Raw genomic sequence first — 12,300 nt, 5'->3', positions numbered from 1 at the left:
CCAGCTGGCCTTGGTGAGTTCCCGATAGAACATACCCATTGTCTCAGTGTGTGGGTGCACCCCTCGCGGTCCTGAGTTCCTTGCTCGTGCTCTCTCTCCTTCTGCTCCTGATTTGGACCTTGAGATTCCTGTCCGGTGCTCCAATGTGGGTCTCTGTCTCTGTCTCCTTTCATCGCCTGATGAAGGTTAGTATTCCGGAGGATGCCTATATGTTTTTCTTTGGGTTCTCCTTATTTAGCTTCTCTAGGATCACTAATTATAGGCTCAAGAACTCAAGAACAATGGCAATGGGTTTTTGATCCTACTGCACGAACTGGCTTTGTGGGAGCCTAGGCAGTTTGGATGCTCACCTTACTAGGCCTGGATGGAGGTGGGTGGTCCTTGGACTTCCCACAGGGCAGGGAAACTTGATTGCTCTTTGGGCTGATGATGGAGGGGGACTTGTTTGGGGGAGGAGGAGGGAAATGGGAGGCAGTGGCGGGAAAGAATCAGAAATCTTTAATAAATAAATAAAAATTTAAAAAAAAGCTAAAAAAAAGCCACTGCTTTGGTGGCTGGATCTGTCCCACTCTTTGGCTGTCTGAGAGTCTAGCTTCATGACAGAGGTACTGTCAGGAGCCATGCTTGTTGCCACAACTCTGTGGAGTTTTCAGGCCCATGCTACCACAAAGAAGCATGCCACTGGCTGCTCTTAAACACCATTTAAATGTTTAGTAACAGGGCCTTTAAAGGAGCAGCCATGCAGTTTTTGCTGCTAACATTGAGTCAGGAAGTCTCTCTTAAAGGATCCGTGCTTCTGCTTGCTGCCAGTAAACAAGAGCCTACTGGAGTAAAGATGGTTACCAAGAAGTTGTGCTTGACTCTGTTCTTGTCTGTCTAGAATAATTTATTTTTGCTTTCTCGGGCTTTATGTGGAATTTCTTGCCAAACATTTGGGCATCATTTGTACATGGAAGTTTCTGTCCTGCCTGATCTCACAGCTCTTCAGTCACAAAGAAACACATAGAGGCTTATATTAATTACAAACTCTTTAGCCTATTAGTTCAGGCTTATTATTAACTAGTTGTTACAGTTTAAATTAATCCGTAATTCTTATCTATGTTTAGCCATACAGCTTTGGACCTTTTCTCAGTAAAACATTCTCATCTTGTTTCCTCTGCATTTGACTTGCAACTGAGTTTCTGTCTTTTCCAGAATTCTCCTAGTCTGGTTGCCCCACCTATACTTCCTACCTGGCTAATTGGCATTTTATTAAACCAATATGAGTGACAAATCTTTACAGTATACAAGAGTATTATCCCACAGCACTATCTATATTATATGTACTGACTTTTTCATTATTGAAAGTTATATAAGATTCATCTTTATAATTTTTTTAAGTATCTACTTCTGAAGCATTAAACAAATTTGCATCTATTTTCAGCATCGTTTTTTACAAGTTGCTCATTGACCATCCTATACCATATTCTACGTTCTATATCTATGAATTTGGCTGTCCTAGGAATGTAGATTCAGAAAAAAAAAACTGGGGGATTTTGTGACTGGTTCTTTCAAGTACCATGGTACCTTTAAGGTTTGTCACTGTAAGAAAAGTGTTCCAAAATCCTATTCCTTCTGGTGGTTTAGTGATAAAGTATGTTTAAAATTGCTAATCTGTTTGCCTGTGGACAAGACAGCCGGGTACTCTGAATGATGCTGACATAAAGACAGCTATTGAGACACCTGTATTAGTGCAGATTTTCAGGTTTTCTTGGTTGTATTAGTCTTATCACCGATAAAATGCCTGATGAAACAATGTAAGGAAGAAGGATTTAGTTTGCTCAGTACAGGGGATATCATTCCATCATGGCAGAGGAGACAGGACTATGTGGTGTAGTGGCATTTCAATTGCATTTTAATAGATAAAGCTTGACTGAAAATCTAAGAGGAAAACAGTTCCACTGGCCAGCCTTACAGACCAGGTAATGGTAACACACACCTTTAATACCAGTAACCACATTAATTTGCCATAGAAACCTGGCAATGCATGACTTTAGTCTCAGTGGTGCACGCTTTTAATCCCAGCCCTAGAGAGAATTATAAAATGAGAGGGAACAACACTCAAGAGATTTCTGGAGCCAGGATTGCCATTTTGGACTTAGGTTGAGGTAAGAGCTATTTTGCATTTCTGACCATCAGTTTGAACCCAATATCAGTCTTCTGAGATTTTATTGATCATGCATCATTTGGCAGCCAACATGAGGCTTTAATTTTGGGAAGGGAACAAGAAAGGGAGGAGGTAAGGGGGGAGAATGACTTCTCGAGAAAGGCACAGCAGAAAAGGGGAAACATCTTACTGGGACCAAATGTCCCTAAATGGTCCTGGACAGTGTTCAGGCAACCAGATACTCCAGGACATGGCCAGCACCCCAGTTTTTCAGGTCCCACTAAGATCCCAATGCCCACATGTCCGCAGTTAGCAGTCTTAAGAACCTGGTGCCCTCATTTTCCACCCCACTTGCCATCCGTAACTCACTTTTTATTATAGACAAAAGGGAAGAATGAAGCATGATTATTAAAAGCTCAGAGAAATTGGGGTTAAACCTGAAGATCTGAAAAGTAAAGCAGCCAGTCACTGGCTGTTACCTCTACCTCAATCTGAAATGGAGATCCTGCCTCCAGAAGTCTCACAGTGGGACTGTGTTGGAGAGTTGTTTCCTCCCATTTTATAATCTTCCCTAGTTGTGGGATTAAAGGCAGGCATTGCCCCGTTTCTCCAGCAACTAGTGTGGCTAATAGGATTAAAGGTGTGTGTTACTACTGCCTGGCTGTAAGGCTAGCCACTGGGTCTGTTTGACTTTCCCAATCATTAGGCAAGCTTTATCCATTAAAGTACAATTGAAATGCCACTATAATGTATAGTGGTAAGAGTTTGTGGCTTGTTCATATCATGGCTGACCAGGAAGTAGAGAGCAGAGGGCCAATGTTATAACATTCGAAGGCCTGCCCTCTGGTAGCCAGGTCCTACCACCTAATGCTTTCATATGTCCCAACACATTGCCACTAACTAGGGACCAAGTATTCAGATACATGGTCCTATGATGAACATTTACATTCAAACCATATTATTTTGCCTTGGCCCCCAAATGCAGTTAGATCAACTACAAAAGTCCACACAATCTTATAGTTCTAACAGCATATGAAAGTCTAGCAGCTCATCTGAGACTCAACGCAATCTGTAATATACAATGGTACAGAATAAGCATCCCCATTTCCAGTGTTCAGGGGGACAGGAAGGACAGAATACATCATAGCGAGACTGAACCCAGAAGGGCAAACACCTAACCCTGTCTTTCCGTATGCAGCACATAGGGCATATGGTGGCCTTTTCTAGAGAACATCAGCTTGCAGACCCTGGCTCTAGGGTCCTGCTCTTTACAGGATACAAAGGTTTTATCTAGCTAGGTCCACTCATTGACTCCAGCTTTCCTCAGTGAACATCCCACAGTCCTGGCATCTCAAACTTCCTGGGGTCTCCATTGTTACCTCAGCTATACCCCCACCACTTCACACATAGCACTGCACGAGAGAGACTGACCCTGCTACATGTTTTCTGTGGAACCTTAGTGAAAGTTTGGAGGTCTTGTGACTTGCATTATGCATATCTGAAAACTTATTTCTGTTACATCTCTAACTATGAGATCAGCACTAGCTTTGGCTTCAGCTAATTCTCCTGACTTGATTGAGCTGATTTTTCAAAAGATATTTATTTCAATTTTACGGCTATGAGTATTTTGTCTGAGTGTCATGTACATGCCTGGTATTCACAGATGTTATAAGGGACATAAACTCCCTGAAACCGGAGTTATAGACAGGTTTGAACTGTTGTGTAGACTCTGAGATCCAAACTTTTGTCCTCTGCAAAAACAGTAGGCACAATTAATCAATAAGATATGTTTTTCTTTGATTATGCTAATTTTGTAATCACTTCCAGGAAGCCCTTTTTCCTGCACATCTAATCTCTTTTCCTCTCTGCTTTTCAGGCTTCTCTCTGGGCTCCACAGTGCAGTCTCACACCAAGGGGATCTGGATGTGGTGTGTGCCTCATCCCCAGAAGGCAGACACCACCTTAGTTCTGCTTGACACAGAGGGCTTGGGTGATGTTGAAAAAGTAAGAATTGAGGGCACAGACTAAAATTCATTCCCTAATTTCTGAATATTCTTCATTGTTCTCTATGTTGCCTTAAAAGTGGTATGTATGTATGTATGTATGTATTATGTATGAGCATGAGCCTGTGTGTATGTTACATACTCCCCAGTATATGTTCTACATGACATGTGTAGATTAGAGTAAAACATGGGGTCAGTTCTCTTTTCCACCATGTGACTTCTAGGGATTGAACTCAGGCTCTAAGGTTGGGCAGTAAGCCTTTTTACCCACCAAGCCTTCTCATTGGAACTGTGATTTTAAAATAAGAGTTTAAACTTCATAATAGCATACTTTTCACATTTATTATATAACATGTGCTATGTTTAACCAAAAAATAAAGGAACTTGTCCCAAGACTGAATCATAGACCAGCAGGATGGTAGTCTGCAGTACTGAAACACTAACAGACTAAGCAGCACCAGTGAGAATCATCACACGTACAAACGCAAACCAAAAGGGCGTTCGCTCTGCAGGTGCTGTGGACAGCATCTGTTAGTTGATTGCTGTTTCTTTTGTTTAGTTTTGCACCTTGTATAGGTCACAAAAGTGTTTTGTTTCCTAGGTTAAAATCCCCTCTGAGTGTGCTTTACCACTTCTGATCTGGAAAGTGACACAAGAACAAAACATAATCCTTGCCCATGTGTGTTCGTACTTCCAGGGTGACAACCAGAGCGACTGCTGGATCTTTGCCCTGGCTGTACTTCTCAGTAGCACCTTTGTGTACAACAGCATGGGAGCCATCAACCAGCAGGCCATGGACCAGCTGCAGTATCCTTTCTGAGGGCCAGAACTGCACCAGAGCACGTGGAGTGGCCTAGCCTCCTAAACCAGCTCCATGACTCTGACTCTTGGTTAACGAACTATAAAACAAACAAACAAAAAACCCTCACATATATGTAGCTACAGTGTCCACATTGATGTTAGGAACAAGGCAAATGAAGGTTTAGGACTAGGTTCCAGGAAGATGTGCAACTAATACAGGATGGTCACCTGGAGCTGTGGTTGGTGTTCTGGTTGTTTCTGGGGTTTTCCTTAATTATCTGTTCAGCTATGTGACAGAGCTGACAGACAGAATCAGAACAAGATCCTCATCTGACCAGGATGAGGTGGATGCCTCAGATGAGTTTGTGAGTTTCTTCCCGGATTTCGTGTGGACTGTGAGGGACTTCTCTCTTGAGCTGAAAATAAATGGAAAACCCATCTCTGCAGATGAATACCTAGAGAATAGCCTGAGACTTATATATGGTAAAAGACTCACAACTGCTGAATGAAAATGCTAATTAAACCCCTGATAATCCAGATGTTTCTATCTATAATTTTCTTACACCTGCAGCTTCTATTTCTTCTAATTAGTACTCCTAAAGATTAACACTTAATACATGATTTAATATATTGACTTAAATATTTTCTTTCTTGTACAAAAAACAAATTTGTCTTGCACCTTTACCTATATAGTAATTAATTTGATTTCTCACCTTCTGAGTTGTTTTTATATTGAAGCAGAGAATATGGTACATATGAAGATATATTTGAGAAAGGTGGGGCAAGTGTTACCAATATCCTAGTCCAACAGTTGGTACAGTGTGACCCCACACAGCTGGTGTTCTTCCAGGAGTCTTTAGAAATGAAATGATGCTGTAATTGAGGGTTTACATATTGTCAAAATACACAGTATATCTACAGTAAGTAAAGTGAATATTTAGAATGAAGACCCTTTCCCTGAGAAGTCTATCAGAGCATTCAGCCTTTCCTAGACTGAAAATCTTTAAAGCAAATATCACCCCTACTTTTCCTTTTCTGTTTTTTTTTTGATTTGTATTTTCAGGGTCTCACCTTCTGACTCAGGTTGGCCTTAACTTAAAATCCTCCTTCCTCAGCTTCTAGCAAGCTAGGATTACAAAACCTCACATGATAAAATTTTAAAATATATGTTCACTTTGCATGTGATGGCTGAAAATTCTGTTTTTGCTCTATCTAGGTACTGGCCAAAGAGATAAAGAAAAAGAATTAAATATGCCTAGGCTTTGTATCCACAAGTTCTTCCCAAAGAAGAAATGCTTTGTCTTTGAGAGGCCAGCACCGGGGAAGAAGCTTGGCCAGCTGGAATCACTACAGGATCATGATCTGTACTCTGACTTTGTGGAACAGGTGGCAGATTTCTGTTCCTACGTGTTCAGCTGTTCCAAGGTTAAAAGGCTTTCAGGAGGCATCAAGGTCAATGGACCACGTGAGTCCCTTCCCAGTCTTTTTGCTAACTGTTTAGGCCAGAGCATTATGCGATAGCAATGACCAACTTCAGCCTTGAAGAAATGTAGACCCATACCACTGTAGTGTGAAGCTGTAAATGGTTCCAGCATTTATAATATTTATAATATATTTTGTCTATCACTTTTTTTGGATAAAGAGAAAAGAGACAAAAACAACACCTTTTAAATTACTCTAGAAAACTGTACCTGCAATCACTAGACAGCAAATAAACAAGTGTGACCTTTAAACTTTGATGTAAGTACAATAAAATCCACACAGAACTTGTCATTAGCACATACAGAAAGTTTTCTTGGGCAAAACAAACTATTCTAATCAACCTGACGGGGAATTTCTGACTGAGAGTGCGTGTTTTATTACAAAAGTGGAGTTAAATGCTTACTGTGGACAGGGATGGTGACAGACAAAAATGGGGGAGGTGTGGAGCCCAGTCTCATGACACAAACATTCCATAGACACAGGTCCATGCAATCTCCATCCAGTCTTCTTAGCCTTTGGGGTCTAACACATCTCAGGAGAGGATCTTGCCTAAGAGAAAGGCCTAATTTTTTTCAAAGTGAGGTAGAGGCTGAGATGTTTCTGTCTGTCATTCCTCCAAATGATACTGAGAACACTGATGCTTTAAGGCACCAATGATTGTCATATCCAGAATTACACAGAGTAGTATTTCCTTCGTCCATCTCTAGCAAATATTGTCACCTGTTTCCTGGTTGTAGGACTAGAGAGCTTGGTGACAACCTATATCAACACCATCAGCAGTGGAGGTTTACCCTGTCTGGAGAATGCTGTCCTGGCTTTGTCCCAGACAGAGAATGAAGCTGCAGTGCAAAAGGCCATTGCCCACTATGACCAGCAGATGAGCCAGAAGTTGCAGCTGCCCACAGAGACCCTCCAGGAGCTGCTGGACCTGCACAGGGCCAGTGAGAAAGAAGCCATCAAGATCTTTATGGAGAATTCCTTCAAAGACATTAATCAAGTGTTTTTAATGCAAGTAATGGTAATATTTCTCTTAAGTTTACCTGGAAGTAGATTTTGAAAGGCAACTTGCTGTGAGGAAAAGAAAGCAGTTTTTGAGGCAGGCAGCTGCTATTAAACTTTAAAGTAGTAAGAGCTACTTTTTAGTAATCATGCCAAATATGACAAAATGGATTATCATAGACACAAAACTTAAAATATCTGTTCTTTCAATGTAAGCTAGTAACATCTCTCCTTTATTAAGTACAGAGAAGTAATTAGTGTGTCTGATCAAGCTGCATGCCCAGTGCCAGTAGACTGATTCAATGCTCAATTCAGTGACAAAGAAATTTTTTTTTTTATTTCATGGGTCATCTCTGGTCCAGTATGGAAAAAACAGTTTACCTCTAAAAGTGTAAATCTCTGCTTTGAACTTCACTGCCAAGGAGCAAGGGAGACATCAGTAAAGGCTGGCATCAGAGGAAGGATGTGGTTATAGTCAGTGCTTGTATGTTTTCCTTCAGTTGTTTGGGTTTTGTGTTGGTTGTCGTCAGGCTTCTTACCCTTCTTAATGTTTTTCTTTTCATTTTTACATCAAAGACCAGATTAGAAGCAAAGCTAGAAGAATTCTTTAAGAAGAATGCACAGGTGTCCTCAGACCACTGCTCGGCTCTGCTTCAGGGTATTTTCAGTCCTCTAGAAGAAGACTTGAAGCATGGGATTTATTTTAAACCAGGGGGATACTTTATTTTTATGCAGAAGATACGGGAGTTGAAGAAAAAGTACTATGAGGAACCTAGGAAGGGGGTTCAGGTAAACAAGGTTACGTGTGTTCTAGGAAGCTTCTGACCTTCTTCACAGAACAGTATGACCCTAAGCATCACTATGAGAGGATATTACTGTCTGTATTCCAGGCATTTGCTTCTTCAACATCACATACGTGAAGGCTGTCACACTTGATGTGTCCTGCTTACTCATCAGAGACAGTGCAATCACTCAACACTTGAGTTCACACTGGACAATCACATTGACCACCAGTGTGACTGTTATCCTGTGTTTAAGCTGGACTCTTTGTGTTGAAAGGACCCAAGATAGCCCCTTTAATTCCGAAGTCAGGCTAGGCATCACTATAGTAAAGGGAGGATATGAAGATAGGCACAAAAGCTTTCACTCATTCCTGCTGTTAACTTCATATTTTCTGGACTTGAAGGCTGAAGAAGTTCTGCAGAAATTTTTGCAGTCAAAGGAAGAAGTGAGTGATGCAATTCTACAGACAGACCAGACTCTGAAAGAAAAGGAAAAGGAGACTGAAGGTAAGGCACAACTTAATGGACTACATGCCCTCAAAAGCTGTGGAATGTTTAGATTATTTTTAAAACCGGGACCTTCAAGCAAACTTAAAGGACAAAGCTGTGTCTCGATGGCTAGTATCAGACATGGTAGTACTATGATGTCAGCAGTAACAATGGAGCAGGTGAGGAAGAGAGCATCACATGCTGCATTTACATATTCCTTCTTGATTGCCTTCCCAGTGGAGCGTGTGAGAGCTGAAGCCACTCAGGCTGCAGCAAGAATGCAGGAGGAAATGCAACAGGAGAATAAGCAGTTGCTGCAACAGAAAAAGAGTCATGAGAAACATATAAAAGTGTTGACTGAGAAGATGGAGAAGGTCCAGGCCCAGTTGAGCAAGGAGAAGAGAGCACATTTGAAGATATCTTTGGTATTTAAATTGCACCAACTTCATTTAGAAAATATTTTAAAATGTGTGTGTGCGTATGTATGTATGAATTTGTACATGTGCATGTAGTTGTATCTGTAAAGTCCCAAAGGGAGAGTCAAGTCCCCTGGACCAGGAGCTATATGTGCTTGTGAGCCACCTAACTTGAATGTTTGGAACTGATTTCCAGCCTGTAACACACTCTGTACCACTGAGCCACGTATCCAGTTTCCTGTTCTCTCCATTTCTGTTCATCAAGAAATTTAATGAAGCCTAAAGGTTAACCAAGCCAGATCCCATCTGCTGTCAATTCCTAAATATCTGCTTGATAGTCTGCAGCCCATATCTGGTGATTAAGTGATCGATTACTAATGACATCACACTAAGTCATTTAGTAATATATATGCTATATTTTGGCAGCTATGTTCTTTGTTTTATATTTTTATTTATTTCTTAGGACTCTATGAACCAAGAACTATATTCCTATTACATAGAATAAAGAAACACAGGTTCACTTAAGATTAAATATACCATCTTAGTACTTTGGGAAGTAGAGACAGGAGGATCAAAAGGTCAAAATCATCCTCAGCTCTATAGGGATTCAAAATCCACTACGGCAATAGCTCCTGTCACAAAAAAAATCACTATTTATGTACACATACAATAGATTAGGCTGTTTTTCCCATAGTGGTATCCCACAACGGTAGTTTTCTGTCTCACTTGCTATGAGTTTGTTCTTAAGAGAGTGCTTATGAGGAGAGGAACTATTTAACTTTCCAACTATGTAACAGTCTATCTGTCACTCTGTTTTCCTATACTCTGCTTTCAATTTGTGTTCAGTTGGGAGTTAGATGAGGAAATTCATTATCTTTAGTTTGGGACTCTATTTTCTTACCTGTCATCTGTCACCCTGCTACCAAGTCTTAGAAGCTTACATTAATTTTCTCCTTCCCACCCCTTCTCTTCTCTCTCTCTCTCTCTCTCTCTCTCTCTCTCTCTCTCTCTCTCTCTCTCTGTGTGTGTGTGTGTGCGTGTGTGTGTGTGTATACACCTGTGTGTATATGTTAGTGCTTGTTCATCTGTGCACATGGATGTGAAGGCCAGAGATTTACTTTCAATTTCCTCCATCACTCTCCACAGTATTTTTTAGACAGGGTCTCTTACTGAACCTCAAGATCACTGATGAAGCCAGCATCATTAGCTACTGGCTGCTAAGTTTTAAGGATCTGCCAATATCTGCCTTACAGGTCTGGTATTGCAGAACAGTGCTGTATCTAGTTCTTACCTAGCAGTCATGTTTCTGATTCAGACATGTCCTTACCCCCTACTCCTGGTTAAATTTCTTAGACTAAGATTTATAGCCTTAGTTAGATATTCAGAATTCATTTCTGTGGTGAATATTTACATAAGGGGTGAGTAAGGGTTTATTAAATTAAAGTCTATAATGATGCAACTTGAATATAAACTCATGATTAAGATTACCTACAGAGGTTATAAACAACTGATGAAGGAAAAAAAATCAATGCTGGTAGCTTAGGTTCATCAATGGAACTGTTTCTTAGCTAAAGGAGTCCTAAGAAAAGTGACTACAGCTACCCAGGAAAAAGTATAATTTGAGGAGGAGGCTAAAAAATTCCAAAAAGGAAAAGCAAAAGCAAACCTCTCAACATTAAAGTTTACTCACGAATAATAAAAGGTTATAATTCAAGAAAAAATAAGTTTGTGAAAAAATTAAGAAATTAATAATAAAAATCATGATGAAAACTGCATAAAACATAAGGATCAACCCAGTACAATATTCATTGTCTCTGTTACTTTTTAGGAATGTGCAGAACTACGGGAAGAGAATGAAAGACTTCATTTCAGGAAAAGGAGAAAGGTTTTTGGATGTGTGTTGTGCTAAAGGCCTAAAAGAGTAGTGCTATCCTGCCATTCAAAGCAGAACTGAAAAGGGTGTAGAATTTGGAACAGGAGTGACTCTATGTGAAACACAAATTAAAAATATGCAAAGATGTTCAGTGCAATCATGGAAATCATGTTCATCTTCATATAAGATTGGGTACCAAAGATGCCATTGATGTCTTTCTCACAAAAGAGGTACCAACAACACCACTTAGAAGAAAGGCACCTTTCCAGATGATCTCAAGACACTTATTGTATTATTAAGTATTGGTTCATAATTAGGAATCCAGTTGTCCAAGGATGTGATAGATCTAAAGGACAGGGACAACCAACCTTATTTCCCACAATGTAAAGTTTTCCATTGTATGAAATATCAAAACACTCAACTTTTCAGCAGTGGAATTATTTGTGGACACTGATGATGGTTAACCCTATGAACACACTCCATTATAAATCAAGACACCTGCCTGGAGATGAGATATCCAAAGGAATATGGAAGAACCCATTACCATGACAAGAAGCTGTTTTACAGATCCATGGGCCAATGAAGGGAATGTACATGGAGAGATTGAAACTGTTACATTACTTTTCTAAACTTTAATATTTAACACTGATTGCATGCTAACATGATGTCAACAAAGCATAATGTAGACCTTAAGGATGACTTTAAATGATGATGGGTAATCTACAGTATCAAGTGTATTTTAATGGTTTATCTGTAACCATAAACTTACTCTACTCTTTTCCATTTTTTAGCAGTTATACCTGAAATCCTTTTGATTTTTCCACAAGCAGAATAAAGATTATTTTCCCATATTTTCGACCAACTCTTAGTATTAAGGCATATATATATATAATATACTCCAACTACCAGAAGTGCAAAGTAAGTAGTTAACAGTTTTTAAAGGGATCAAGAACTGTTGGGGGCTGTGGCTCAGTTTGCTGTGCAAACATGAGCACAAAAATTCAGAGCTTTTCTCCCATGTAACAAACCAGACATGGTGGCACACACCTGGAAGCCGAGCACTGAAGTTGGGGAAAGGCAGACAGAATGATCCTTGGGTTCTACTAGTCAGCCAGCCTAGTCAACAAATGGGCTCTGGGTTTATTGAGAGACCCCATTTCAAAAATAATAGGGAGAGCAACTGAGGACAGAGTCAGCACACTTTGCCTGCAGGACCATGAGAAATCAAGCTGGAATGAAACTGGACTCTCTTTTGCTGAATGGTTCTCATGGAAGCAAACAGAAGTATGCAGGTTGCTGAGGAGAGCTG

At 40.2% G+C, this 12,300-nt stretch overlaps 1 protein-coding gene across 2 annotated transcripts in view; it reads left to right on the top strand.

Annotated features, from left to right (window-relative positions):
- The window catches only part of LOC126512390 (guanylate-binding protein 1-like), a 16,502-nt gene extending 4,666 nt beyond the window's left edge, over positions 1-11,836 (top strand). Inside the window, exons 3-11 of one of the 2 annotated variants that reach the window (XM_050160148.1) lie at positions 4,023-4,150; positions 4,847-4,956; positions 5,237-5,433; positions 6,167-6,415; positions 7,170-7,450; positions 8,008-8,220; positions 8,618-8,720; positions 8,940-9,127; positions 10,947-11,836. In XM_050160148.1, the coding sequence (XP_050016105.1) occupies positions 4,023-4,150; positions 4,847-4,956; positions 5,237-5,433; positions 6,167-6,415; positions 7,170-7,450; positions 8,008-8,220; positions 8,618-8,720; positions 8,940-9,127; positions 10,947-11,027 (1,550 nt within the window). In that variant the 3' untranslated portion in view covers positions 11,028-11,836. The remainder of the gene's footprint in view (positions 1-4,022; positions 4,151-4,846; positions 4,957-5,236; positions 5,434-6,166; positions 6,416-7,169; positions 7,451-8,007; positions 8,221-8,617; positions 8,721-8,939; positions 9,128-10,946) is intronic. The other variant, XM_050160149.1, reaches the window with a different exon arrangement.
- Positions 11,837-12,300: the final 464 nt, after the last annotated feature.

Source organism: Alexandromys fortis, unplaced genomic scaffold (genome assembly GCF_014885135.2).
Source record: "Alexandromys fortis isolate MF-2015 unplaced genomic scaffold, M_Fortis_MF-2015_v1.1 scaffold_124, whole genome shotgun sequence".
Classification (NCBI taxonomy): Eukaryota; Metazoa; Chordata; class Mammalia; order Rodentia; family Cricetidae; genus Alexandromys; species Alexandromys fortis.
Note: the sequence above shows the minus strand (reverse complement) of the source record. Positions and strands in the feature narration are given on the sequence as shown.